Source organism: Equus quagga, chromosome 2, assembly GCF_021613505.1.
Source record: "Equus quagga isolate Etosha38 chromosome 2, UCLA_HA_Equagga_1.0, whole genome shotgun sequence".
NCBI classification, from domain to species: Eukaryota; Metazoa; Chordata; class Mammalia; order Perissodactyla; family Equidae; genus Equus; species Equus quagga.
Window position 1 is genome coordinate 86,702,107 of NC_060268.1, and position 27,539 is coordinate 86,729,645.

Consider the following 27,539-nt stretch of genomic DNA (forward strand, 5'->3'; position numbering starts at 1 on the left):
ATGCTAATGTGGGCGTGAGCTGTGTGCTTAGGCTGACTTCAGCCCCCAGCGGGGGTTTCAGATTTGCACACGGCGATTGGGTGGCTCTCTGCTGTTCCCTGTAAGAGTCTTTCCCTGGACTCCGGGAGCCTCGGGGGAGCTACCGCTGCCGGAGCGGCCGTGTTCTCGCCAGTGTGTACATGCGCTGCATGGTGAAACATTCTTTTGAAAAGCCCGTGAGAATCCACTTGCAGTCCGCCCTTGTGCACCTAAGAGCGCAGAGCAGGGGCTGGAAAGCAGCGCAGCAGACTCGAGGTTACCCCCGGGGAGCGGCTGCAACGGGGAGGGGACGTGGTACCGTCTCCTTTTCACTCTAGAGATGCCTGAGTTGCGTAAAATCGTACGCAAGACCGTATTGGTGTATTACAGACTAAACACATATGGATGACTTTTTAAAAAGAAGATTCTTAAACAAAAATAACACGTCAATAGAACAAAGGTGCCTCTCCGCAGAAAGCAGCGGCGTTTCTCCTGGATGTGAACGTCCATTCCAGGAACCTCAGGGTATCTCCCCCTTGACCGTCGTGGACTATCTCCGGCATCTCAGGCAGAGATTAGGAAAGTTGTAGGCGCCTCGAGGGTCGCCGCACTTGCCGCCCGCGCCCGTGTAACCCGCGCGTTTGGGGAAGTCTTGACTTGCCAGCGTGCGCGCTCCCCAGCCTCCAAACTGGTGCTGATGCGGGAGGGTGCGGTCGCGGCGGGGCGGGGCCAGCCGAGCCCGCACCCCCACCGTCTCCCCCGCCCCCTCCCGCCAACCCCGCCCGCGCTCGCCCCCCGCCCGCGCCCCGGGCGCTCGGCCCGCCCCCTCCCCTCGGCGCTCAAAGGAACCTCACGACGCCGCGCTCGGCGGTGGCGGGCGGGGGCCGGGAGAGGGAGGGGTGGCCCGAGCCGCCCGACTCTGCAGTTGTCTCCCGAGCGCGGGCTGCGCCGCCCGAGCCGCTGGGTGGAGAGGCACCAGCCGTTCGCTCCCGGGCCGGCTCCTCCAGGCGCTCGCAGGCATGCAGCCCGGGAGCAGGCGGCGTGCCCCGGGCCGCTGCTGAGCCGGCCGGGGCGGCGGGGACGCGCACTAGTTGAGCCCCTCCCTCCTCACCCCGGGGCCGACCGGAGGCGCCCCGGCACCCCCTCTTCGCCCGCAGCTCCGCCAGCGCCACCCCCCGCGGGCCGCAGGGGCTCATGCAGCCGCCAAGGTAAGCGCGGGCCGGGCGCGGGGCGGACCCAGCTCTGACATCCCCAAGCGCCGCCGACACTTGCCGGGGCCCCGGCCCTGCTTTGGTGCTCCCCAGCGCCGCGTCTCATCCTGCTCCCGTCTTGCCCAGATTTGGAGCTTTGCTGCGCCTCGATGGCTTTCGTTCTTGGCAGCAGTAAAGTTTTTGTGGTTTGGTATTTGCTCTTTTTTCCTCAAATGCTCTCCCCCGGCAGCCGGCAGCGCGCGTGGTTGGGCAGATCCAGCGAACGGCTCTTCCACTGTGTGCGGGCTGGGAGCTCCCTTCTTCCGGCGAGGCCACCTCCTCCTGGGGCGGCCGCGCTGCCCGGCCCCTGGAGCCTGGGACAGTCTGGGACGGAGCCGGCCACCGGGCTGTTCTGCCATGAACCCCCATTGGCCCGACTCGCCCGGGACGCCTCCTCCTGCTCCGCGCCTGGCTGCATAGGCCTGCCCGGGGGGGCGTCGGCGCTGCGCTCCGTCTGGGCTCGGGTCGGGGCAGTCCTTCGCCTGGGAGCGCCACTGCGCGGGAAGGTGCGGGGCTTGGGATGAGTGCTAAGGGATAGGACTCCCGAGAGCCTCGGTGTTCCTGAGTGGACGAGTCCGCACCCCGCTCGCGCCGTGGCTCATCCCAGGGAACAAGCTGGGGCAAGGGGACAGGTGTATTTAGGAGGAGGGCCGATGCGGGGCACGCAAGGATGCGGTTCTTGGTTGCATCCTGTTAATGTAAGTAATTACACTGGTTTGCCCGGAGGTAAAGTCAGTTCCCCCAAGTTGCGATTTTAATGGGAGCCTGCGAGCTGCTATGCTATGCTGTGGTTTCAGAAGGCGTTGGACTGTATTTATTTTATAAATCGGGAGTCTTGCGGGCGGATTAGGGGAAACCGCGCCATCTAGCGGAAATGGCGAGCTGCGTGTTCCCTTTAGGCAGCGAAGTTGGGTGTTCTCAAAGTAGGAGACTCCCTCGCGAGGTGGTGAGGAGGGAACTAGCCCTGGCGTCCTTGGGAAGAGTAGCTCTCGGTGAATCTACAGTCCCCGGGAGTGGATCGGGGGCGCCCCGCGACCCGAGCTCAGCATGCCGAACTCAAGGGACAGAATTGCAGGTCGTACTGAGTGGCCGGCTCTCACCTCAAGGAGATCTGCCAGCATCTCCACCAGGCTTTAGGATCCTCCAGCAAAAACATAACATATAATGTCACCTGCTGGTAAGAGGATGCCCCTTCCTCAGGCGTCTATCGCAGAAATCTGAAAAACGTACTCACAGACATTGCTCGTCTCCCGTGCAGCCCAGACAAGTGACTTTGCAGGCAAATCTTGAGCCGCGCGACCCTCAGAAAAGAGGTTGGCTGTGCTCTGAAGGGCAGCTGAAGGAGAATTGGGAAAGGGTCTGTGCCACTCTGTACAGGAACGGTGTAGTGTACCAAAAATAGCAGTTTTGCACATACAAAGAAGAGGTTTCCTGCTGTTCCACTACCACAGCAGGTGACAAGCCAGCCCCCTTTATAAGGGTCGTGATCTCCAGTTAACAACTGGGGCTGACTTTGCTGGATGGTATACAGACGGACAAAGGCTCTGGGTGGGGCACCCACACATCCAGGCGGGCTCCACATTCTCTGTGGCTGGTTTTTGCTGCCACCTTCCAGGCCAGATGATATTAGCAATGAGCTGGGTTCTCCCTCATCTGAAGGGTACGTGGGTTCCTTGTAGAGCAGCGTGGTGTTCTGCTTGTGGTGCAGACTCTTGCCCCTTGAGACCCTCTGAGCTGTGGTGGTGGTGAGGGAGGTCCCAGCCTCCTTGTTTCAATAGGCTTGCTCCCATCATGTCCGTCCCAGGTGACAGACAGGTGCTTATACTCCAAACAGGCATGTGGAATGGTGGGTGGCCTATCTCCCCACCCCTGTGCTGTCTCAAAGTCACTCTTCGTTTGCAGGTGTTTATTTAATAATCAGATTTGTGGCAAAAAAGATCTGGCAGTAACCTGGCATCTTATTCAAGGAGAACTTCTCTGACTTTTGCTAAGAAGCCTCTATCTGCTTTCTCTCCTTACGAGCCTTTCCAAGGCATGACTTGCATCTCCCCAGTGTGTATAATAATACAGAAAGGAGGCATGAGAAGCTCCTATTTAACATGCCCCTTGACTCGGCTCTCCAGCTGCCTCGTGTGGGGCCAAATAGAAGAATTCTTAGATGAGGAGATGTAAAATAAAATGAATAGGTACTGAGCATCCCTAACATTGGGACAGGCAGTTTTCCAAGCCCCTCTCACAGTGATGCTCGCTGGCTCCTAGAAGCAGGCAGGAACAGGTGTTTTCATTTCCCTTTCTCAGAAGAAACTGATGCCCAGAGAAGTGAAGGGGCATAGCCAGGGTTCTGTGGGTTTAAGGTGCTTTTTTCCCTACAACCTTGCTACCAAATGAATTAAACTCAAGGACTTCCTTTTACCAAGTATGGTCCCAAAATCTCGTCATGCTTTAGCATGTATGATCACCAGTCTCTCGAGGTCTGCCATCCAGGGAAAGAGACGGGATATACCCACGTGAAACGGAGCATAAACAGAAACTGTTGGAAACCAGTGACAGACTCATTGGAATCTGTTAGTTCTGTGAAATGCAAAGACACTACTCCTTACAGATCATTGTTCTAGAACTTGACTTATAATATCCCAAAGGTAAATTTAAGTAACTTTTAAGTGTCTGCAGCGTTCCTGTGGCGCTTTAGTTCTGAGAATGGCTTTGCTTTTCAAACAGCATTCATTGTTTATTCATTCAACAAACTTAACTCGGCATAAATTTAACCTGAAGAAGAGAGGCTTCAGACTTTCCCAGGTGTCTGGTATACAGCCCTCTTCAAACGACAGGCTCCTCTTTTTCTTATTTTGACTGAACAACAGCTCAATTTCACCCTCCCTTTCCTTAACGACAGAGCTATGCAATGAACAGCGCAGTGGAAAAAATTAAGAAGTGCCTCAGCCAATTGCACGTACAGAGTCAGGCAGAAGTCAGTTTCCTTGGTGATAAATGAACATCTTTTAAAAGGATGCCCAGTTTCTTAGCCAGGTCTGACCTAAGAGTAGAACGTGCTGTATCATATTAGAGCCTAGGGGTCAGGAGGCGAGAATGCCTGCTGAGATGTGAAACTTTACAATTCTAAGGACAAGAGGAAAAAGAAATTTGGAAATTTGGGCAGAAATTGGAAAAACAAATGCAAACATCTTTTATAGCCCCCTTTAAAAAGTGAAAAGCACTGCTACTCGACAAGTATAAAAATGCACTATGTACCTACTCAACTTATAAAATTATTATATCTATTGTATCTATTATATATGTTGCTAGAGTAAAGAATTAACGTGTAGCAAAAACTTTATAGGGAGAGTAATTACAAAGTTGCTGGTTGAGTTTACTTCTCGTTTTTTCAATTGTTTGTTTAAAGCAACACTGAGAGATGGAGAGCTTTCAGGAATCAAGATACTGGGTTGGCCAGAGCCTGAAAATCTGGCAAAAACTTGAAAACAAAAGATTCTGTCATCTATCTGGTAAAACAAGGCCGCTGCCTGTAGATTCTAGTAAAAATGCCCTAAACCTTGTTGATTTCTTTCTCACTAGGGCATGGTTTAGGACTTACCATCCTAGCTTCTCCTTATGTCTCATTGTTTCATCTTCCGGGACTCCCAGATCTCAACATCTTTGCCCCTGGCTGAGAGCAACAATTTGTCCTCTTCCCTGATAATACTTTCCTCCTGCCCTTGTGAACAGAGGTTTTCTGTGTAAATCCTCAGTAAGAGTGTCAGTACTGTTACTTTACTCTTAGCACACTTTTCTTCTTGAATGTGGATGCAAACTTTTTTTCCTCCTCCTTAGGAGTTTTGAGGAATTTTCTCCTTGACCTCTTTAAGCAAGATTAGGGAGAAACATACAAACACGCAGAGATTCACCCCTGATGACCTCCGAAACTTCTGTTGTGGTATTAGCATTGTCAGCATAGTGCAGACACTCTACTTTAGAATTCACTCTCCTGTTCGTCTTTTGTACATTTCCCAGTTGATCTGTACCATGCCATGTCTCTTCCCTCCAGATTATCTATTAAAAACCATGATATTTAGTTGTTCAAGGCACTTTCACAAAGTTTTATCCTCTCTATCAAAGTCTAATGAGACTAGAAGACCTTGCTGGTTACCCCTTGCAAGGATGCCCTTTCACCTGTTCAAATGAAGGCTTGCAAAGAGGCCTTGCTCAGAAAACCTCAGGTGGGCAAAGGTGGGGCCATCTCGGTGTCTTAGCAATTTGCTGCCAGAGTGCATTTTCAGCTCCTGGCACTGGCGTTCTGAAGAATAGACTGCTCTTACAAGAACATGTCCACTGGGCTGTGAGAGTTTAGCTAAGCTTCTCCATGGTATGCCTGTCTCTGCATCCTTTTGTTTGGCCAAGCAGACCTCAGGGGCCTTCAGCGGACCCTAGCCCCTTGTGCAAGCGCATGCCCTGGATAACAGCCTGCAGAATCACAAGCAAATGTAAGTTGCTAGTGTGAACCCCCAACAGCCTTTGTGATCAGCAGTGTCCCCTGCCTCTCGGGACCTGCCCAAGATCCCTGTGGGGCTCACCAAAATCCCCCTCTTTGGTTTAAAGTGGCCAGTCCAGCCTTAGCTTGGGAACCCCAAAGCACTCTACCCCTGGATCCTAATAAAATGCATGTGCCCCAGGTCCTGGTTCTCTCTCCTGTCTCTGCCCTCTGACCTCCCCAGGAGGCCCCTCAAGGCATGCTGGATACTTCCTCCAGGACCTGTGAATAATAAACTTCTCTATTTCAGTTTCTCCTGTGGTCTGTTGTTGAACCATGGCTCACCATCTGGAGCCCTATGCTTCACTTAACAAGTGTTAATTTGACAGATTCATAACAGAAGAACACACAGAAATGCAGATTTCATTCACAGAATACTAAAAAGGACAGAATTTCTTCAAAACAATTGATGCCTTGAAAAGAATGAGAATTAATGTTTGTTTGGAAGTTTTGGCAGATAATATACTCTCATTTACATTTAATTTAATATCCTTTATGGAAAGAGGTAAAGTATAAATAAGAAGTAGATTTTTTAATGCAATTGCATTTTCTCAGATGGGCTTCCATTTATCCAAGAGAGGCAAAGTAAAAAGAAACACAGAGCTTAGAGGCCAAGCTCCCCTGAGACATTAGGAGACTCCTAATAGCACCCCCTCGTGGGTCCAGACTTGCTAATAACCCCTCACTGCTAAGTTTGGCAGGTCATTTGCCCCAGAACAGGAGATTCATGGGAGTTTAATTTATGTTGTTTTACATCAGTCAGTGCAGCTAAAGTAGTTTGGTACTCAGATTTCAGAATACTGAATTTAAAATGCTTCCCTTACTGTCTAGAAGCACGCTTGATTTTGTGTCTTTGGGTGTCTCAAGGTCACATGGTAAGGAAAAGCCAGATGCCACCCTCTTCGTGCTGGGAGCGTTTTCCATTGCTTTTATTTTTCTCTGCCGAGAGCATTTTGAGAAGAAAGAGCCTTACACTCCAAGCTGTCTGCTTTCTTCATGAGTAAATGGATGCTCTCGGCAGAGTCTGTGGACTTCGGGCCTGGTAGGGAACATATTGCCCACCCTGAGCCTGGGCCAAGAGTCAGTGAGGGCAAGGCAAAGCAAGCCAAGATGGTGCCCAAGCCCTCCCTCTCTGGTTCAATGAGCAATATCTAGGGGCCGAAGTCCATCTGGCTTTGAATTTGAGACATGACCTGAACAGCTTGTGGTCTGAAGGGACTACAGTAAATGATAATATAGGTAGGTTTACCTTAACATCTTCTTGTTGTGTAATAGTTAACTGTCATTCAGAGGCTATTAAGTCTGGGTAAGTACGCTATGAAAACTTGACCTAAAAAATACCGTTTAGCATCCAAAAGAAAGAAAAAGAATTCTATATAACTATTTTGACTTTGTAAGATTTTAGTGGGGTGGAGAAGATCGTTCAAGGAAATTTTTCTTTTCTTAACACATTTTTATATGTTTCTGGAAAACTGTGTGTCTGAACATATGCCTACTTCTAAGGCATGACCCGTCATTATACATACGGAGCATATTATTTGACTAACAGAAAATAGTAAACCCCAGGTGAATATAAGAAGCAGCTGTAATTGGTGGGAAGAACACTGAACTTGGCATCACAAGGCCTGAGTTTGAGCTGCTCCCTGCTATTTGTATTCTTGGTGACCTTGGACAAGTCGCTTCATCTCCCAGAGTCTCAGCCACCTCACTTACGAAATGGAGACGGCTGTAGCCATCACGTAGTTGAGATGACTTTCCAGTTATGCGGGAGGCTCTGTCTTATGGTGGTTGCTCAAAAGAACTTGAGCATGGCTGATAATGCGCTTAGAACCCCCCCAGAAGTCAAGGTTATCCCAGAGTCCTTGGAGAATTCTGCACATTTCCCCTCAGTTCCCATACATAGAAAGGCTCCAGCAGAATCAGGCACATAGTAGACATTCTGTTATAATCCAAACAATGGTTTTATCCATGCTATAAAACTAATATTGGCAAGTACGTATCAAGACTTACTCATGCCAAGCATCTGTTCTGAGTGGTCTGTTACTGTGTTCACTCATTTAATCCTCACAATGACTCTGAGGGAGCTAAAGTATATCCCCATTGTACAGATGGGATAAGTGAGGTCTAAGAGTCTGGGTTCAGGCTGCTTGTTCTTAGCCAGTGTGCTGTATTGCCTCTCTAATGTTAAAGTGAAGAAATTCCCTGAGCCTCCAGTAAATTTTAAAAGGAAAACCATGGTGGTAGAGAGAATGTCACACAAAGCGATGCATTTGTTCTTCTCTCTGGATTGGCTCTCTTCCCCACCTCCCGTCAACTAGGGATCTTCTTTATTTCAGCTTTGCATTAGCCATTCTAAACAATTTTGAACTTGATGAATAACTTGGTTATCTGTTCCTATTGCTAAATGTCTATGGTATTTGCGCTTGGCACCAAATTGTTCATTAATCCAAATATTCCAGCCTTCTGCTGGTTGAGAGAGAGACACAGACTCACTGTCAGTTCAAACAGTTGCCATTTGGTGGATAAATGGTTCCAAGCTGATTCTTCTCCCAAAAACTTATTGGAATGGGGAGAGGTAAACGCTGGGTGGTCTGTTCTCCATTACCGGAACCTGGTGCATCTCGGTATGAGTATCCGAAAGTTGCTTTAAAACAAGAGGTTACTAAATGTTTTTAAGGTGTGGTTTCAGGTACACAGTACTATTGCTGAGGATTATTGCTGAAGAATTTCACGCTGACACTAAAATATAAAAATGTCACTCATCAAATAACATCTCCCACTCCCTCGGCAACATTTTTGCTTGGGGAACCCAGAAATGTTACAGATGAGGCCCCAGCATGGCTCCTTGGACTCAAGTGTCGGCAAGGCCAGTTAATTACAGAGCCAACATCAGTTCACTGGATCCATAGAGACACCAGACTATGGAGCTGGGTGACTTCTCTGGGGCAGCCAGGCCATGATTCTGCAGGTTGCAAAGGTGAGGGTCCATGGATAGGACAGGATGTGCAGGGGCCACCTAGCTGGGGTAGAGCCACCGCAAATCCCAGGTCTCTCTCTTTCCCCGTATCTACTGCAAGGTCTAGAAAATCTCAGTCTCAACACTGTCGATTAAGCAATTCAAAGATGCTATCACTTTCATTCTGGGCTTTGGAGGCAGAGGAATTTGCAAGCTGTAGACCACATAGTAGGTGTGCTCCAGAGTCGCAGACCAGAGGCTCAAGAGGAGAGTGAGGGAGGCTTTCATATCTGAAACTCCAGTTGTACACTAGTTTGTTTCTCAAGTAGGGAGAAGTGGGAGAAGTATCAAAAGAAAAAATGTGGCTGCTCCAAGAGCTTTCTGAGAAACTTAGAGGTCAAGAAGGAGAGGTGAGAGGGGCTGGCTCTGTGGCGCAGCGGTTAAGTTTGCACGTTCCGCTTCGGCAGCCCAGGGTTTGTCAGTTCGGATCCCGGGTGCAGACATGGCATCGCTTGGGAAGCCATGCTGTGGTAGGCGTCCCACATATAAAGTAGAGGAAGATGGGCATGGATGTTAGCTCAGGGCCAGTCTTCCTCAGCAAAAAAGAAGAGGATTGGCAGCAGATGTTAATTCAGGGCTAATCTTCCTAAAAAAATTTAAAAAAAGGAGAGATGAGAAAAGACAGAAGGAGGGGCTTCCAAATACCATGAAAATGTGAACCCAGAAATTAGCGGGTCATCAGAAGGGCTCCGAAGCCTGGGCTGAGGCTGGGGGAACACAGAGGGATCATTGCTTCTATTCCAGGCAAGAGGATGAGCACGTAACATAGAGTAGGGTTCCCAGAGGCAGAGGGAGACCAGACATCTCCGTGCCTGGGAACGTGCTGGTGAGCTCCACAGAGGTGGCGTGACAGCCAGGAGTCACCCAGACTTGCCCAAACCCCACTCTGCCACCAAGCCAGCTGGGTGACCTCAGGCAGGTTACTTATCTTCTGCAGTGTAAGTGGGGGTAAATGTGAGTTGTCTGACTTCCAAATGAGAAGGGACAGAATAAGCATCTTGAAACAGAGCTCAGAGTCCAGGAAGAGAAGAGGATGTAGCTGTGTAGAGGCACGTGGCGTCCCTCACATGGGCTATTTTATATGTAAGTCTACCTGTGCATACATCTGTAAATCCCCTGTGCACTCAGTTCTTCTCTGACTGCTTAACTCCTGCCGTGATGGAGGGGTTCATAGGACTATTTAACTGAGAGAGAAAATAAAATAGGAAATACCCACTGGGGAGGGGGCAGTTGGGAAGTTGCTAATAGTTTTTGGTAAAATGATAGCTAGATTGATTGATTTTATATGTGCTTGTATGCACATGGAAATATCTAGAAAGATGCACATGAAGCTGTTGAGTTATTGCCTCCAGAGAGAGTGACCTAATTTCGTTTAACAGGAAATTGATTTTTTTTAACGTGTGCATATATTACTGTTTCACTTCTTTAAAATGAATGTGATGCTAGGTTGAAGGAAACAGAAAGCCCAGAAAATTTATTCTTCCAGCACTTTCTTTTTTAAAAAGATCTCTTTTCTATCTTTCCAGAACAATGGATGTGTCCGTGCCTACCAGCAGGGGTGTGCTTCTTGGGGGAGGGGGCACTCCATACAGTTGTCACATGCTGAGGTGGTCCGCCACGCCCTGAATGTTCCCAGACTCTGTTCCTGAAAGTGGACTCATGAGCATGAATGCTAAGCCATGGGGCAGTCTGATGTGAATTGTCCAAGAGGTGAAATTTTAATGGAGGGTGTTCTAGACAGTGTAAGGCTGATGTTAATGTAGATATCACCAAATCTGGTACTAGTGACATCATGCTTTGCAGTCAGTGGTCCTTTTTGGGAAAGAAGTTAGCATCATTGACCCCCAGCTCCTAAAGACTCACCAACTTTGTAAAGTCCCGAGTGGATTTGCAGTAATGCTGATGGGGCATAAATGTGGGGCTCCCGACACATCACATAAACACCCCTCTCCAAGTACTCAGCGCACGCTGCTGAAATGATTTGTCTCCGCATCTCAATGCCCCCTGGGCTGCCTGGAGGGGCCCTGGACTGTCTGATGCTCTTCTGAGAATCCCAGACCCCTGCTCAGAGCCGATTACTTGTTGAATGAGTAAAACAGAAAAACGGTCAATAAAAAGAATCTGCCTTATGTGGGGAAAAAAATGTCATTAATCTGATCACACACATCTAAAGACACGTCCAAGAGCAAATAAAATCTGCTACTGTGTTTTAAATCCATATAAAAGAATTCAAAGAGAGAGTAAGCTGCTTCTTCGGTTTCTAAAGAGAGCTATTGGAATGTCAAGAAAAGCGTGTTTCAAAACACCATTACAATATTGGAATAAAATCTGTATGTTTTAATTACTAAACATAAGCGTCTCTCATGGCGAGGGAGGGAGAATATAAGCAAATGAAATAGTGCACACACAGACAGAAAGGAAGCCTCCGACAAAAGCTAAGAAAACGAGACAGGACATAGGAGGGGCACCCTGTAAGACTTTCTGAAATCAGCAGGGAAGGGTCTGAACGCCAGAGTCAGGACAGTGAGACTCACAAATGGTTTGGAAGAAGAGAGGCCGCCTCCTAAATTGTCATGGAAACAAACAGGTCAAGGAAATTCTGTGGCGCTCCATCCCGGACCATCCGGAGGGAAGGGAGCAGTGGTAATTAAAGATGGCAGTGATATCCTGGTGGCCAGAATGTGCGACTGTCCTTCCACACCGGGCCTGCACCCAAGGGCGTGCACGCTGGGTCCCCTGCCCACAGAGGGAGCCCACCTATCCAGGAAAGGTCACTTTGAATAGCCACTTTGGTGGAATGTATACTAAAAAGTAACATCACCAAGCACCTACTAAAGTCCCAAGTAACTGGACAAAGAGGGCAGCACACTTTCTGAAAAGAGAACGTGAAGCCAGACCCATCTGTTAGCCTTATTCGAGGAGCTAGAAACAGGCCTGGAGACGAGGGAGAAACCGAGGGATGGATTATGTTTAGACTCTCGGAATTCTTTCTGACAAAGCTGCACCCAAGGGTCATTTACAGTAGCAAGTTGCTCCAGAGCGAGAGGGTGGGGGGGATTCCCACGGATCGGAATTGTCTTTAGAGACAGGAAACAAAAAATAGGAGAAACGGGTACTTTTCTGGATGAAGAATTATAAACAGTGGGGATCCCCAAGGATCACTGGTACTCCTAGACTTCATTTAAATGTCCATCAATCATCCAAAGGAGGGATGCTCAGATGGTTCCGGGCCTGTGGATGAAATGAAGGCTCTGCAGAGACATGGCAAACAAATGGTGAGTAACTGCAGGACGAGCTTACGAGTTCGCAAGAACGTGCATATTAAGCTTTTGCAGGGGCAAGCCTCGGTTAATGCGTTTAGGAGAACATAATCCAAATTACAAGAAAACGGACTGTGCAGTCTGTTTATAGCCACAAAAAGGGATCTTGGGGGTCTTTGCAAAATGTTTGTTCCTAAAGGCGGTGCAGGACCAAGTACTCAGAAAATGCTCTCAGAAATGGTAACCAAGCCAAAAAGGGATTCTCCCTGGGCCATCGCCAAACCTGGCAGTCTTACGACCTTCTCCAGAAAAATATCTCAGAACTGTAGAAAGGTGAGTAATCACCCAGACAGAAGGCTTTGCCGAGAAGCTGTGCCTCTTTGTTCTTTAAAGACTTTAGTGTAGAAATAGGAAGCCAGAAAGGTGATGTGATCAAAGTCTATAAAACCTTGAAGGTTATGGAGAGAGTGAACAAGGTCTGGTTCATCAAATCTGAGACGAGCAGCCCCAGGTAGCCCTTGAAGTTTGAAAGAGGAGTTTGAAAGAGGAGTTGGAGGGATCAATTAAAAAGAAGAATTGGGTCCTGCTCTGAGTTGTAAATTGGAGCAACTGAGATCCTCAAGACATGGTAAAAGTTTTTTCAAAGGTGGGGGGGAGAGGAGGGAATCAGGCTCAAGAAATTTCGCTAGTAAATGAATGATGGATTAAAAGCCATTGACAGCATACCCCTGCACTTCTGACGTTGGCAAAAATGCTTCTTGGGACCAGTATTGGCTCCTTATTAGTCAGGAGTCTGTGCGTACAAGGGGGAGAATCTCAAATTAAACCAGTTTCAGCAAAATAAGGATCTTTCTTGGCTCTCATGGCTGGAGCAGGTCCTAGTGGAGCTAAGGAGGAGCTACGGGGAGAATCTCATGCTGAAGAGGGGCATGGGAATTTAGCCCTGAGAATCTCCATCAGTCCCCAGAAAGCTCATCCGATAAAATGCAACTTTAGTAAAAACAGTATAACAACTCTGTAAACACACCTTGCACCCACAACACTCATAAACACTCCTCTTATCATCATATTGCTACCCCCAGACCCATCCTGTGTAGGAATCAGAGACCAGAACTGGGGCGTCCCCCATAGCAACAGTCTCAGGAGAGACTCTGACTGGTCAGCTTGCTCATGTGCCACTCACTGCTTTATAGAAAGTGATTATTCAGTTTTCTGTCTTGCCTTGACTTTAAGTCCGGGAGGATAAACTGGTGGACTCAACCTGGGTCTTCTGTGCACCCAGGCTTGACGGAGGGTGATTGAACTCAGAAACCTAGCGAGGCCCTACACATGAGTCACCTGGGAGTGCTCATTAAAAATGCTGATGCCCAGGCCCTCCCTCCAGGGATTCAGATTCAGCTGCTCCGGAGGGGGGCCTGGGCATCCATGTTACTGTTAACCACCCCACGGTGGTCTCCTGAAAGAATAAATCCCTCCCTTTCTCGAGGCCCTGGGTGGGGCTCCCGGGTGCTGGCCCTTCACGGGCTTTCTCAAGCTCCTGCTCTCTCTTCCTGCAGCCTCACCATCCTTGAGCTTTTCCAGCTCCTCGGGCAAGCCACACCTTGGTATGTGGAATACTCAGTGCTCCTTCTACCTGGACTCCTCGCCCTGCTCCCCACTCCCTCGCCCACCATCTTCCCCTGGCACACTCTCCCACCGGAGGCCCCTGGCGCCTGTGTTCTGTGTCTCCCCCGTTAGTCTGTTATGCTTTATTGAGAGTGATTGTTAAGTTATGTGTCTCGCCTTGATGTTAAGCCCAGGGCAGACTTGAATCATTGGAATGAATGGCACATTCCGTCAGTCATGCGTGGGGTTCGGTGTGCTCCGCTCTGCAGCTTATTAGCCGGGAATGGGGTGAGCACATAAGCTCACTCGGCCTCAGTTATCTGATCTGCAAAATGGGGATGATAAGAGAACCCACTCAGCTTGAAGTGTCTAGAAATGTACAGTACTTAGCCAGCCCCTGCATAAGGTAAGGGCACCTTGAAACATTAGCCATTATTACCATCATTCTCACTAAAAATGAATCCTTCAAGACACCTTGCAACACGGCCGCCTTTTTGGTAACACAGCCTTCTCCGGGCACTTAGTCGTCCACGAGTCACCTCTTCTTGACCCCTCACCTTCCTCTAATATCTGTTTCTCCCAATAGTTCAAAGACAGGGGCTGTCTTCTTTATTTCTTTATCCCCCAGGGCTTAGCAGGCAGCATCCTCGATAGAGATTTATTGACTGATGCCTCGGGCCCTGGATTTGGGAACCCCTGTTCATGCCCTGTGGCAGGGAAAGCTGTGGCCCCACCCACTCCTGACCCCGGGAGGGCTTCAGCCTTATGCATTATGCAGAAGCTGGCCTTTCAGATGCCCCCTACCCCTCCACCACACAACCCTAGCCCCTGAAGGTGAAGAGGGAGAGGTGGGGGCGAGGGTTCCACGGTGGGGCCTCCACAGCCAGGGCTGGGAGAAGGGAGCAAGAGCCAGGCAAGAGAGGTCTCTACCCCGAGGCCAGGCTGCCTCCCAGGGGAGACCAAGTGATGGATCACACTCCACAATGGGAGCCGACTGTCTCAAGTCCACTGCGCTTTGAGTTAAGCAAGTTTCTATGGCGAGTGGAGTGCTAGTTCCAAAACCCAACATTTCAAGAATTTCTTACTCTGGCAAAGAGTTTGGGAGTTGTCAATAAGCTGGTTGTTTTGGCCGGTATAGACAGATTCCTCGAGGTCAACACGACCCCATACTGCTGTATTGGGACTGGATTTGTCTTGAGAGTCCAAACTGTGTAAAGGCCAAATCTGCACTTTTGTGATGTCCAACTTCAGCCTCACATGTTCCTCCTTGTGAGAGAAAAAGCCCTTTGCATCCCTTTCCCAAATTATTTGCTTATGTCATAAGAATTGGATCTCCTTCCAAAATGGTGGTCTATCCCATAGCAGGAAGGCTGGGGAGCTCCCATGGCCTGGTGCCCCTCCCGAATTGTATTCACTTGCCATCTGGGGCTGACGATATTATCAGCCTGCCCCTTACAGATGAAGAAACTGAGGCATAGAGGCTTAAAGTCCTGCTGCCAACGATCCACTCTTGGGCAAGGACAGTGCTGGAAGGGCCCGCACTCGGACTGTCTGAAGCCTGCCCGGCCTCTGCTGGGTCCTGGGCCATGTTCTCCGACCTGAAGATGCTGCTGCAACGGTGTTGGATGATTTACTGCTGGGGCTGTTGGGAATGCTAATGGACCCCTTCTCTCTCATTAGCCAGAAGCTTTAGGACTAACTTGTGCAAGGCGGAGTCCAGCACATGGTGTTCATTGGTGGACCTCAGAGGTGCATCTGTGCCATCTGGCTGTGTGCCTGCCTCAGTGTGCCAGGGCCGTCGTGTGATTCCGTAGAATAAAGTGTTGGGTCTGGCCCAAGGAGGGGCCGAGCTTGAGGAGAACGGCATTCGAGACCTGGATGTTGAGGTGGTGGCTTTCACTGGACAAATCTGTCACACTTTGCAAACCGGGGCTTCAAATTCCCGTTTGAGGGGAATGATAATTAGAGCATGCTGGACTGAGGCCTAAATATTTGAGGAAAATACGGTGGCACCCCAACTGTGAAGGCGAGCAGTGCCACCGTGGCCTTTTGCCCTAAGGAAACAACAGCTTCCCTTTGCCCCGGGGCACAGCTGGCTGGGGCATCTTTCCCCCTTTGACTGATCTGTGGAAGTCAGAATCACAAGCATCAGTGCTTTGGGCTGTCTTCACAGACAGGGAGCTTTCTTCCTCTTGCCCAAAGCCTGCTGCTCTGGAGCTGCACTCCCCTCCTGGCACGCAGAGCCTTAACCCAGACGCGGCCCGCAGCCTGTGTGGCCTTCAGCGAGTGAGGACTGTGATAGCACTTAAGAGAAACATCTCAATTGGATCAAAACTCAGAATTTTTTTCCAAAGCACCAGATGAGTAGGCTTGGAAGTGAGGTGAGGGGGGCCCAGGGAGGAATTAATTTGACTAAAGACACTTGCTCTGGCCTACTTGTGTTCCATCCAAAAGATGCTTCTCCGGGGAAGTTGCCAGTCTCTTAAATACCCCAACAGCGGCAGAAGAGCTGCGGGGCCCAGGGAACCTTGGGGAGGAGACCTTTTTCTCCTGGAAAAATAAGCGACCAACTTAAGGGAAGTCACCAACCTAATGTCCTCCCAAAAGCAGCCTTGGTGGCCTCGGGGCTGCCGGGCTCTGCGCACCGCGGGGACCACTGTACCCGCACCTCCCCCGAGGTGGCAGCTGTCCTCCAGCCACCTCCGTCAGGCTCGAAGGCCCCCAACTCAGAAGCGCAGCCAGGGCAAGTCCTCGGGAAGCGGCGAGGTGCTTGGAGGGGATGCTGGAGGCGGCCGAGGCCAGGCAGGGTGGGTGGCCCCGGGGCGACGGCGGGCGGGAGCCTCGAGGTGCGTTAGTAGCTGAGAGCCAGCGGGCCATCCCGGCCAACCCCGGCCAACTCAGAAGCGGATTTTTCAGCCTCCTGCACTGGGGACACATCTGAGTGAGAGAAATGAGCCAGGGGGTGTCGGTGGCGGCTTCAGGACGGCAGTCTAGTTGGAAAGGGGAGCTGGGGTTTGTCTCGAAGCGCAGTTTCTACTTGGGTTGGATATTTATGGGGAAGATTGCGGGGCCGCGCTGCCGCCCTCGCCCCCTGCAGGGCTAGGCCGTCCGGGGGACTGCGCCTTTTCTGCGCGACAGTCGCGGGGGTCGCGGACCCGGAGCGCGCCCCCCGGCCCCCGGTTCCCCATGTCCCCGCAGCAAAGCGCGGCAGCCCGGCCGCCTCGATCCCCGCCCAGCTCCTCGTCGTTCCACCCGCCGCGGGCCGCGCTGAAACCCGAGCTCGAGGGGGCGGGTCGCGCGGCGGCGGGGGCGGCGGGGCCGCGCCGACATTGGCGGGGGCCGGAGTGATGGATGGCGAGGGAGGGGCGCGCGGGGAGGGGGGCGCGCCGGGCGCCCGCGGCCGAGGTGGACCGAGCCTCCCGGCTCGCTGCTCCCGCCGGCGGAGCGAGGCTGCCGTTTCTCCGCAGCGTGATTTATTCTTTTCTTTTCTTCTAAACTCTTCTTCCAGGGAGAGGCTAGTGGTAACAGGCCGAGCTGGATGGATGGGTATGGGGAGAGGGGCAGCACGTTCAGCCCTGGGATTCTGGCCGACCCTCGCCTTCCTTCTCTGCAGCTTCCCCGCAGGTAAGGCACTGCCCCTGGCCAGGGCACAGCTGGCCGGGCCGCCGCACCCGCTCCTCGCGCCTCGTCGCAGCACTGGGCCACATGTGTGCGAGCGAGTCGGGGCTGAAGTTCCCGGCTCCCCTCGGGCCCCCGCCTCCCATATCCACGGGTCTTTGTTTCTCGCGCGCCCCGGCGAGGGCGCGATGGATGCCCGGGGGGACCCCCGCCAGGGCTGCAAGGAAAAGGAGCCGCGCGGGGAGGTCACAGGGGCCGCCGGCGCCTCCCTCCTTCCGCGAAGGGGGGGTACCGGGAAGGCGCCCCTTAGGGGCCGGGGAGGAGGGAGAGAAGGGGAGGCTTGGACACGGTGCGGGGGGCACTTTTTCCGGCTTCTCGCCCACCAGTTTGCAAACCTGCCGGGTACCCGGGGGTGGAGCCCCTGAGGTCCCACACCAGTCCCCGCCCGCCCCCTCCTCCGGGACCCGTCCCGCCCCACGCGCGCTCCCACGCGAGGATGCCCACGGACCCGGCTCCACCGAGCCCGTATTCCTGTTTGATAACATTCCGCGTCGTCCCCTGTTTGTTTTTATTGTGTCAGAAAGGGAGAGAATTTCAGAATTAAAGCTGAAAAAGCCCATCTGTTTCCAATGAATCCCCCATAGTTTTTCACAATGTTTTTGGCAGATCGCTGCTTTCAAATTCCTCCGAGCCCGGACCTCTTGTTTTTGTTGGGGGAAGGGAGACCAACTCCACAGAGAAGCGTTTGTTCCTTCCCAAACGCTCCAGTTTCTTTACTTTTTTTTTTTCCCCCCTTTCAGGGGGAGGGGGAAGGCACGAAACTTAAATCCCCGGTCTGTTTTCTTTATAATGTTTCATAAAACTTTATGTCATTTTTGCCATATGCTACTCACAGCCTTGGAAACGTCAGTTAAGCCCATTATACCCATTTTTCTCTTGCTAAAAATACAAATAAACCCAGTGTCACAGACCAAATGGTCCGCGTCGCAAGGCGAGATCTTCCGGCCGGTGTCATTGCGTTGCGGGTTTCCAAGGTGTCTTTTTGCAAAGATGCGAGCTTGTTTCGCTCCGCAGCCGGACTCAGATCCGGTAGCCCCCGTGCACAACCCAGCTTTGCAAGAAAGGACTTGAGTTAGACCGAGGTTGGGTTGTTTCGTTTTGCTGCTCAGCCAACTGGGTTTTAGGAACTGGCAGAACTGGGCAGTCTGGCCTCGGTCTGGCTGCAAGCTGGGGCTCCCGGCCGGCGGTATGCAGGCAGCGGTAAGGGGCGAGGCCTCAATTTACCTTCTCGCCCCTCCCCTGCTCTGGGACCCCTGGCGCGCCCGTCTCACTCAGCAGCTGTGCGCCCCAAGGGCGTCCAGGAGATCCGGAACCTGCTCCCAGCCCTGCATTCCGTGGGGGAGGCCCCGGGCAAGGGCAAGATGGGAGGGCGCGGTGAGTGCCCCACGGAGCCCTCCGTCCCCGTCCTCCTCGCCCAGGATTATTAAAATCTCTATAGTGGGTCAAGCAGCGGGGTGTTCTCCTCTTCTCTTAGAAGGCAGTTTCCCCAACGACAGAAGGGTCTGGGGGAAAGGCTGATTTGGTTCCCTCCCAAGAGCTAAAAACATCAAATAAAAAGTGAACCCCTTTCTTTAAAAAGAAATCCCCCCTTTTGGGGAAACAGGAGTTTGCAATTTGTGTGCATCTTGGTTTGGTCTAGATAAAGATCCAGCCCGCTGGAAGTTTTATCAGATGGGTTGATAAATGGCTTTTGTCCCTTGGCTGCCATGGGGGATGTGATCTCAGCTCGAAGCTGAAATTGAGAAGGGGGGCTTAGAGGCCCTTAAAACGACACCTTCCCGCTCTTAAAGTGGCAGCACTTGCTAACTTCTTGGGCTGGAGAGAGAGGAAGGAAGGGCTGGCGAGGGACTCAGAGGTCGGAGGGAGCTGCCAGGGCTGCTGGTGGTGTTTTTGTTGCTTTTCAGGTCATTTCTCCATCTTAAAACTTTATCTTAAAGTATTCCCTATAGTGTGAGCGAAGCTGGTGGGTTATGTCATTCACAGCCTGAATTCCATCACTTTTGTTTCCAAGCAGCTCATTTCTTTTTGGCTTCGAGGCTGGTAACTAAAAGCTGCAGATAAAACAGATAGCTTGCGGCACTATCATGCCCACCGGCTAATGTTGCTCCTAATTTGAGGCCTTGACAGCCGCATTTAGTGAAATTGCCCACCTTACTGAAAAGTGAGCCTCCAGTATCCCCAAACGAAATGCACCGGCGGCTCTGAGAACTTGTGTGCCCAAGAAACCTGGGTCAAAAGATGGTTTCAGGAGTAAGAGAGGAAATGGGAAATTTCCACAACAAAGAGATGGACTGTCATCTTTGAGGTGTCGCCAGAGAGGCCGCTCTGGGATAAAGTCAGAGAACCTGCAGGTCTGCAGGAGGGCAGGGTGGGCGATCGAGAGAAAAATGAAACGCTGGCCATTTTGAGGCAGGAGACACTTAGGCCCCCTGGGCAGCAGCCTCGCCCCCTGAAGACAGGTGGAATCTGGCTGGAGCAGCCCCGTGAAAGCGTAGGTTTGTTCAGTGCTAGTCAGCTTGAATGGCTGCCAGGAGTAAACCCATAGGAGGACAAATTAAATTGGACATAGTTATGTGGAGAAAGATGCCTTAACCTCTTCTAGACTGAGAGGGCTTGTGTCTTTTGAGAGTGTTTACACGGACTCACTCAATGTGTCTGGTGCACCTACTGTGTTCCTGACTCTGACAGCATTTGGGGCCCTTGACTGAGCAAGGCCACATCTGCCTTCAGGCAGACCCCAGCCCCGTGAAGGGACAAGGGCTCTGCACTGTCCCATGGGCCGTCAGGGTGTCTGCTTGGATGATGCTGTGCCTACAGGGGATGGACAGAGTGGCCGTGTCTTGCTGGTGGGGGTCAGGAGAGGGGAGTGTTGAGGCCAAAAAGGGCTTCTTAGAAGAGTGTTCCACAAATAGCAGCCTTTTCAAAACGCAATCAATAGATATTTTTTAAACTTTGAAACCGTTGTGACTTAATAAGACAGATTTCTAAGAGAACTCCATCAGAGGCATCTGTTTTAGACGCGTTGGCATGCTTCACGTTAACTGCATATGGATGCTATACTCTAACACGGTGGTTCTCAAAGTGTGGTCCCCGGACCAGCAGCACCAGCCTCCCCTGGGAACTTGTTAGAAAGACAAGTTCTGGACCCATCCCAGACCGACTGAAGCAGATCCTCTGGGGTGGAACCCTGCAGTCTGTACTTGCACGCAGCTTCCAGGGACTTCCGATGCACACACTAGTGTAAGGAGCGCTGTTCTAAGAATTATTGCCCTGCAGCCTTTCTTTTTCCCTTGTTTCTCTCCTTTTACTTTGAGTCCTTAGTGGAGACCCAGGCCCTCTGTGCATCTGTCATTGTAGAGATGAGAGTATTTCTCCCAGAGCTACTGTTCAGAAACGTGCAAGCAAGTCAACCTGCTTACCACGTTGTTGCCCTCCCAGCAGGACTGTGTGTCCCAAGGGAGAGAATGAAATGATGTCAAGTTGCAAGAGCCAGATGGCAGCAGAGCCAGCTAGCAGGCCGGTGTGTGACACACCAAGGGGTCTGCAGGGCAGAGCCTTGGCTCCCCAGGAGGGCCGATGGATAATCTATGGGCAGTTGGCCCCTTAGGCCCCGAGGATGGATTGGGGAGCAAGGAGAGCATCGCTGGTGTTCCTTCTGGATTAAGACGGAAAACCTCTCGGCAGGGTTGGAGAAATTGCTAGCATTCACCCGGAGCACAAAGGAGAACTGGGGAGAGGTGATCCATGGGCCCAGTTAGGGACACTCAGTGAGATGGGGAAGAGGGAGTCCTGGGACCCTGTGGAGGGAAGAGGATGCGACGGAGACCAGTTTACATCTTGGGGGGGCATGTGGTTCCTGCTAACAGTCCTCTCTGGTGAAATGTGCAAGGCCTTCGACAGAACTGGGCAGAGAACCCGACTTTATGTTTTGGCTAAGTGGTTAGGCGCCACGCTGTTTTCATGCTTGGCTAAATTCAACCTGCCTAAAATTGAAGGCCCTGTTTCTTCTAGGACGACTCATCCTAGTTCACCCAGGACTTTCCTAATTTTGAAACAGAAAGCCCCACGTCTTGAGAAGCCCTCTCAGTCCTGGGCCCATCAGGATAGTTGCTCACCCTAGATTCTTCCCCTCCAGCTCGCTGGACTAGTGCCTGGCCTGTGTCTGTTCGAGACCACACTGCCTGGAACCCTCAAGTCCTGGGGGTGAGGTGGACCTCGCCATTCAGTCCGGTCACCTGAGCCTGGGGGGTCCTTCTTCCACCCTTTTCTGCCTCTTCCCATTATCACCTTGCTACAAGCAGCTGACCAGCTCTAGGACCTGCCTCCTGCCCACCCCTGACAGACACACACCAAGATGCCAAATGAATTGCTCTAAAATTCCCGTTCAGGAACTTGTGGCTCCTCGTGACTCTTTTGAGCATCAGGAACTTGTGGCTCCTTGTGACGCTTTTGAGCATCCAGAAGTCAGGGAGCATCCTCTGACTTCTGGCCCCACACTCCACCTGGGCCTCATTTCCATGGCTTCCAGCACATGCCCAGGCTCCAGGTGACACTTGGCTTCCCCGTACTCCACTATCACCCCACCTTACCCATCGGCAGCCCCTGGGCCTTGTTCGTGCCACTACCCAGTTTGGAATGGAATGCCTATCCGTTTGATCGAGGCCCAAGTTCACTGCCATCTGTTGGGGTCCAGTGCAGACCCTCAACCAACAGCCATGCCATCTCTCCAATGCCCTAGATACCTGTCGCTTCGGCTGCTGACACCTGCACTTCCTCCTGGCCTCGTTGCTTCTTGAGTCTTGGGTTTTTGTCCTCTTCCAAACCAGCAGCTGTGTCTGTAAGAGTAGAAACCCCATTTGCTATTCCTTTATACCCTTCTCCTTGCTCCCCACCCCAAACACACCAGGACAGTCCTAGGAACTACAGGGCCCTAGGGGTTTTTTGCATTTCTGTTTGTTTTTTGCTCAATAAACAGAGACCGCAAGGTTTTTTTTTTCCGAGATACCTCAATCTTTTTTCCAAAATAATTTTTTCTGGTTATAAAAACAGTACTCATTTTTAAATCTAAAGGCCAAAAAGGATAAATATGAAAATGAAAATAACCCAAATTCCAGCCTCCCATAGGCAACCATCACTAATTAACACTCATGAACAACCTTCAAGTTATAATACCTTTATATTGTTCTATCCAAAAGGACAATCATTTGAAGGAAAATAATAATTTTTAGTGCACTTCCATTTATTGGGTGGCTGCAGTGTACCAGGCACTCTGCCAAATGCTTTAAATATGTCACCTCATGAGATGTTCACACCTTCCCCATGAGCATCATCATTCCCACTGTACCGATGAGGAATCAGAGGGTCAGAGAGGTGGCCTGACATTACACAGCCATTTGGCAGCAGAGCCAGGAGAAAAACCCCAAACTCTGCGCTTTTCCATATACCAGATTCTGGATAAACACACTTATTAAATTTGCCATGTAGCATATTAGACTTTGTGCTGTGTAGCACATGAGGCTTTAAGGCGGGGAAAAAGTAAGAAACAGACTTTGGAGATATGTTTAGACAGCAGAATGAAGAGGGACCCAATTTTCCATGGATCTCGCGTTTTTGCCTTCTCCCAGGGGCCCTCTCTGCTCCCCGATCCATCCCTGGCTTAGCATCGCAAAGAAGAAGATGCCACCCAGCGACAGGTCAGGGAAAGCAAATTGGCAGGGCTGTCATTGTGCAAATTTTCCCAAGTCAGATTTATGTCTTCTGGGTTTTGCTTATTTATTCATTTCATGCACCATTTCACCCGAGCAGGCAGAATACCGAGACGCCTATTACAGAGATCCCTCTACACCCAGGGCCCTGCAGAAAGGAGCCCATTATTGCTCCCCACGCTGAGGAATGTCCCATGAACACAGGCTCACACACATGTGCGCGCCCGCCGGGCATGTGCCCAGCTGGCGTGCCTTTGCCCTCCCACTGCACGAGGAAGGTGGAGGAGAAGGGACTGCCACGGATGGCAGTGAGGGAGAGAAGCCACTTCAAATGCATTTGGACCTGGAGCGGCCAAGCAGATGAGCCAGGGTTGCTGGAGGTAGAGCCAGGAGGGAAAATGGTCGTTTCCAGAGCCAGCCTGAGACTCAGGAAAAGGGGTTCAGCCTCACAGCTGGAGGAGCAAAATGCTCACGTGCGAGCTGCTTGCATATCTGAAAAGTGATGTCTCTGCCATGGATCACCCTCCTTGTGGAACCCAGGGCAGCTTCGTTCTCTGCCCTAGAACAGGATGGTATTGGCATGGATCCTGTGCTGGCCCTTGCCCACCGTGGGTCCGTCTTACCCAGAGAGGCCCTCCGCCACCTGAATGACAGGCCTGCTGGTGGCCTTGGGCCTGAGGGTCAACACACGTGCTTCCGAACGTTCCACATGGCCCCAGTGGGAGCTGGGGGAGGGTGTCCAGCTTGGAAAGCTGAGATGTGTCCTTTTCCTTGGCACTCAGCGTGGTTTCTTGCTGCAACTTGGCATGAGTGGAGGCTGGGGCAGAGTGGCCCTGGCTGGGTGTGACGGGGGCAGTGCCTCCTGCCTCAGCTCGGTGAGTGGGGCCACCTCTGCCCACACTTGGCAGTGAGTTAACCCCCAGCTCCCCAACCTACCCTCCGCCCCTTCCTTTCTAAGTCGATTGAGATTCTCCGAGAAACTTCCTCTTGCCTTGCTCTTTCTCCTGTAGTCCAGTTCCTGGAGAAAGCCCCCGAGCAAAGTCCTCGTGCATTCGAGGGTGGGAGACACATTGGAGTCTCCGGCTCGGTCGGTTCCCTGGGACAGTCCTAGGCTAGACTGGGGGAAGAATGCCTTTTAGGAAAGGTGATTCTGGCTGCTCGTGGGTTAAGTAAGCTGGGGTCGCTGCACTGGATGAAAACTCCAGCCTGTCACCTGGGTGTGTTCCTTTGGGCATCTGATGCCAAACACCTGGATGTTTACATCGGGGACAGTCAAGTGAAATTCCTACAGGAGTGACACAAACAGGCAGCCTCAGGCATCTCTCAAGCAAAGAGACTCCGGAATACGGCCCAAGCCAAAGTTTGCCAAATATTGGCACTAGATCCATTCGCTCTCACCTCCTGGATTCAGTGCTAAGGGACAGGAGGAGGACAGTGGCCGGTTGCTCGTTCTGCTGATGCTGCAGCGTGGGTTTCATGCCGGGCACGAGCAGGCTGACCCTCCTAGCTTGGTGCTCCCTTTCCCCCTCCTTCAGGACCTACACCCCAACATGTTGCTGAGAGGGGAGCCTCAGCGTCACTGCTGTCTAGGGCGGGCGGGCAGTGAGGACGAGGGACACAGAGGTCTCAGGCTGCAGTGCTGGCCTTTCTACTGAGGCTGTGCAATGATTTCTCTTTTAAGCTGCTCTGCCTGCTATCCCAGCTGAAGCCGTCACCTCTGAAGTTACACCACTTCCTACGTAGTGTTCTGCTCATGCTGTGGACTTACTGAAAATTATCCAGGGCTCCCCACATTCAGCTGGATCTAATCTGAAATCCTGAGGCTGGGGAGCACATCAAGGTCCAGTCAGGAAAATAGAAACCACGCGGGGTATTTCCACAGAGGGAACTCTCCTGTATGGATATTGTTAGATGGGTGTGGGAGGACTGAAAGGCCCCGGGGGACCACTAAGGTACACACAGTTGTAGGAAGTGGCTTTTACCCCTCCGGCTGCAGGGACAAAGGGAAGAGCCGCCCTGGGGCCCAGGGTCTGTGGGGCTGCTGCCTGGCTGTTCTCGGTACTTCTGGGCTTCCAGTCTTCCCCCTCCATCTAGTGCCCCCTTGTGGTGGAATCCAGCAGGGAGCTGAGTGACAAGAGAAACAGGGCTTGCAGAGTCCCAGCCCCACACAGAGCAGAGGAAAGTGGCTTGAAGCTGAGTGATATTTGCTTCATAATGGGCACAGCTGGCACTCAAGGCTTTGTGTCTGACTCAAACTCCTGGCTACGCTCTTATCAACCAGCATTTCACCTCCAGCCAGTCTCAGCCCTTCTGGAGGCCCCTTGTGCTTCTGGAGCTTTGCCGCCATCACCTGTCAAATCCCACTCACCCTTCAAGACCTGGTTGAAATGCTTCTTCCCTGACACCTCTCACACCTCGGTTCTTACATCTTTGTTGTGGGTTAGTAGGTTAGATGACACGTGTTTGCTCTGCATTCCAGAAGTTTGTCTGGCTGACTCTACCTGGGCACAGAAACTCACTGGGGCTTGTTCCAGGAACAGCATGGAGCACAGTCCCGAGCACGAGGTAGGGTCCAGAACTTTCAGCAAGTAATGGATTCAGGCAGTTTCTACGCAGACCACAGAGTTGGACACAACCAACTTGACGGTGGGGCTTGTGTTCAGAATGAGCTGTACGCCTTTAAGGGAGGCAGGTTTTTCTCTGTCCCGGCTCACCCCACCCCTCCTACAAGGCCACTGAAACCTGATCTAATTCCTTTGCACGCTGGTAATTTATTGGTCTATTGGGCTTTTCTTGGTGGCAAATTGCATTGTCTTTATTCCTGGGTTCAGGCAGTGAAGCAGCTCACCACATTCCTAAGACTCCTTTCTCAGGCCAGACCCTGCACACCCCCTCAGTGCACAGCGAAGTAAGTTTTATTGGGCTTCTTTGTTATGCAAACAAGGCGGTAATAATCAGGCTATTATTCTGAAAGATTGGGCTTGATTAACAGTTCAAAGGAGGTCTCTGAAAGCAGCTAATGCTGCACTGGTGCATAAATATTTTCATCCCGCCTGGGTTGGTACAGCTGGTGCTTCTAGCTCCCTGCCCCCATCTTTCTGTTTCCAAGAGGCTCTGGGTTGCTATTTAAAGGGAAAGAATTGTCAGGCAAGCTGTGCGGCCGTGGCTCAGTCCACAAGGAGGACAGTCTGGAGCCCACCTCCCCCAAAAGTGAAATGTTACATACATGGGGTGTGCACTTAGGTGGGGCCCCGGGGCGCAGAAGCTTTAAGTTTGGAGTGTGGGAGCCAGAGGATTCCAGGACAAAGATGCTCTCAGGGGACTCGTGGGCAGGAGGTGGCACCCGAGCTGGGGCATTGATGGATGACACAGACAGTTCAGTGAGGCCCACAGAGAGGAGCGGCCGGGGGGTGAAGCCAAAGAGGGTGACACAGGGAAGCCAAGGGGCTGTTTTCAATATTTGCAAGGTAGTTATATTTGAGCCTTTTCTGTGGCTCTAGAGAAGGACCGAGGCCCCATGGAGTCCCTAGGAGGCAGATGTGGGTTCACAGCTGGAGCCCTCCACAGCAGGAGGGGCTAGCCCAGCCCCTGCAGAGTTCCAGTGGCAGTGGAGGCCTGATGCTCACCCATCAGGGACGCTACAGGGAGATGTCCTGCCGTGGAGGCTGGAGGTGGAAACCATGACCTCTGGCGTCCCTCAGGCATGAGGTTCTGAAATTCCATGGCGCACCTTGTGGAGCCAACATGGAGTCTGGTCACAGAGTGATCTTGATAAAGCAGATTGCACAGAGAAACCAGGAGCTCTGGCCCTAATTGCACGAGTCAGGAGCACATGGGTCCAGTGATTGCCCAGGGTCCCAACCCTAGTACCGAGGCACCCCCCCCCCCAGCCCTGTAAGTCTGGGAGCCCACCCCAGCCTGTAGGCCTGCACCCCACCCTTTGAGCCAAGTTCCCCGCCTCTGGAGGGAGTTCGGGGTTTCCTCTTGGTGAGTCCAGGCCGGCCACTGTCTGCAGCCTCTGGATTCTCTTCTCTTTGTCCCCTGGTGGCTAATCCTAAAAGTTCTAAGATTCAAGAGGCCTGGGTCAGAACGAAACGTGCATCGCGCGCTTCTGAGGAGGAGAAAGTTCTGCGCGGCCGGCATTTGCATTTTCCTGCGTGTCCAAGTACTCGGGGTTAGCGGAGGCCCTGAGAGCTGCTCCTGCCTGAGGACACAGTGTCTGCGATGGAAATAGAAGCGCAGGAGAACTCCTTAACTACCAATCAGATTCCTTAATCCCCTGACTCTGCACCCCTTGGCTGTCCTGGATCCATTGAGAGGTGGCCGACAGGCCAGAAGGGGCCACCTTGCCATCTGCAGGAATGGGGCAGCTGGCGGCCTTCCGTCACCCTGAAAGCACCAAGAGTGGCTTGCTCTGCAAAGCTGGTGTCCTCCCCCTGCTCGCATGAGTTGCAATAAGATCTGTTTCAGATTTTCCTCTCC

At 51.8% G+C, this 27,539-nt stretch overlaps 1 protein-coding gene across 1 annotated transcript in view; it reads left to right on the forward strand.

Moving 5' to 3' along the window:
• The first annotated feature begins 906 nt into the window (after positions 1–906).
• RGMA (repulsive guidance molecule BMP co-receptor a) overlaps positions 907–27,539 on the forward strand; it is a 42,798-nt gene continuing 16,165 nt past the window's right edge. The window contains exons 1-2 of the mRNA XM_046655474.1: positions 907–1,226; positions 17,183–17,298. Coding sequence (XP_046511430.1) covers positions 1,213–1,226; positions 17,183–17,298 — 130 coding nt within the window. The 5' untranslated portion in view covers positions 907–1,212. The remainder of the gene's footprint in view (positions 1,227–17,182; positions 17,299–27,539) is intronic.